Source organism: Tachyglossus aculeatus, chromosome X1, assembly GCF_015852505.1.
Source record: "Tachyglossus aculeatus isolate mTacAcu1 chromosome X1, mTacAcu1.pri, whole genome shotgun sequence".
Classification (NCBI taxonomy): Eukaryota; Metazoa; Chordata; class Mammalia; order Monotremata; family Tachyglossidae; genus Tachyglossus; species Tachyglossus aculeatus.
In genome coordinates this window covers 51,452,607-51,453,769 of record NC_052101.1, presented here as the reverse complement: position 1 = coordinate 51,453,769, position 1,163 = coordinate 51,452,607, and the positions used below count along the sequence as shown (strand labels likewise).

The 1,163-nt window shown below is 58.2% G+C and overlaps 1 protein-coding gene across 1 annotated transcript; it reads left to right on the top strand.

The window, feature by feature from the left end:
• Window positions 1-241: 241 nt before the first annotated feature.
• SMIM32 (small integral membrane protein 32) lies at window positions 242-866 on the top strand. The gene has a single exon (XM_038740717.1). It carries the CDS (start codon window positions 334-336, stop codon window positions 652-654), a length of 321 nt encoding a protein of 106 aa, XP_038596645.1. The 5' UTR covers window positions 242-333; the 3' UTR covers window positions 655-866.
• The last annotated feature ends 297 nt before the right edge of the window (window positions 867-1,163 follow it).

Here is a 1,163-nt window from a genome sequence, read left to right as displayed (position 1 = left end):
GCTGGGGGTCGGGAGGATCGGAGGATCGGAGGGTCAGAGGGTCGGGGGGCCGGAGGATCGGGGGGTTGGAGGATTGGGGGGTCGGAGGATCAGGGGATCGGGGGGCCAGAAGATCGGGGGGGCCGGAGGATCGGGGGGCCGGGCGCCGAAGGATCCGGGGGTCGGGGGGCCAGACGATCGGGGAGCCCGGGCCATCACCAGCACCCCACGCCGGCGCCGCCCCAGGTATCGCCTCGCGGAGTAGTTATCGCCGATCGGCCGTCCAGTCGCGGGTGGGGGGCGAGGAGGGATAGGGGTCCCGCCCGATTGCCTGGAACTTGCCGAGACAGGAACATGTACGGCGAATTCCTCAATTCAACCGGTGTGACAGGAGCGCACCTGGTCGATCAGACCAGCACTCTCTACCCGAATACTACGCAGAGGCCCGGGAGCTCTGCGGGCTTCTCTCTGGCAACGGCCAAGGTCCTGAAGGAAGGAGAGATGAACAAGGCCGATCTGGCGACCTACGTGGTGCTCTTTTTCGTCCTGCTCTTAACCGTGTCCGTCATCGTGCTTTTCATCAACTGCCAGTTGAAGAACTCCTTCTTCGCCACGTCACCTTACGACAGGTCTCTGAGAGAGGCCAGGAACCCGTGGAGAACCCAGGCGGTCTAGATCCCACCGCGAAGACGTCGGGGTCAAAGGGGACTGAGTGGAGCTTCTTGGATTATCGTCTGCCCCCAGATGCTGGCCGATATGAGCGGATCCTCAGCTAGAGCATCCCCACAATAAAATCCCTTTTTTTGGGCCACTGAGTGGATGCCGGCACCTTTTACTGGGAAACTCGTTCAACGGGGGAAATGGAAAGGAAAGGGAAAGGATGGTAAACACGAGCCACGAAGTAGCAGAACAAATCTTCTGTTAGGCTAGAAAAGTTGTGTTCCCCCCCCCCCCCCCCCGATCAACGATAAATCCATTTGTGGAACTACGGTTCTGATCCGTAAACTCACTAAGGAACATGCTAAGTAAAAGCGGTGGCGTGGCTTCTTGGAAGGGCACAGAGAGTGGCGTAAGAAAAGAAAATCTTTTATCCTAGAAATGAGGGGTTGCCAGGCCAAGTTCTCTTGGTACGGAATGTTTCTGGCAAGTCCACTGTCACGTTCAATGTGGGCTACCTTGAAATT

Bases quoted from the DNA above. Each gene is read 5' to 3' on its own strand.
- SMIM32 (XM_038740717.1), top strand. From the start codon at position 334: ATGTACGGCGAATTCCTCAATTCAACCGGTGTGACAGGAGCGCACCTG.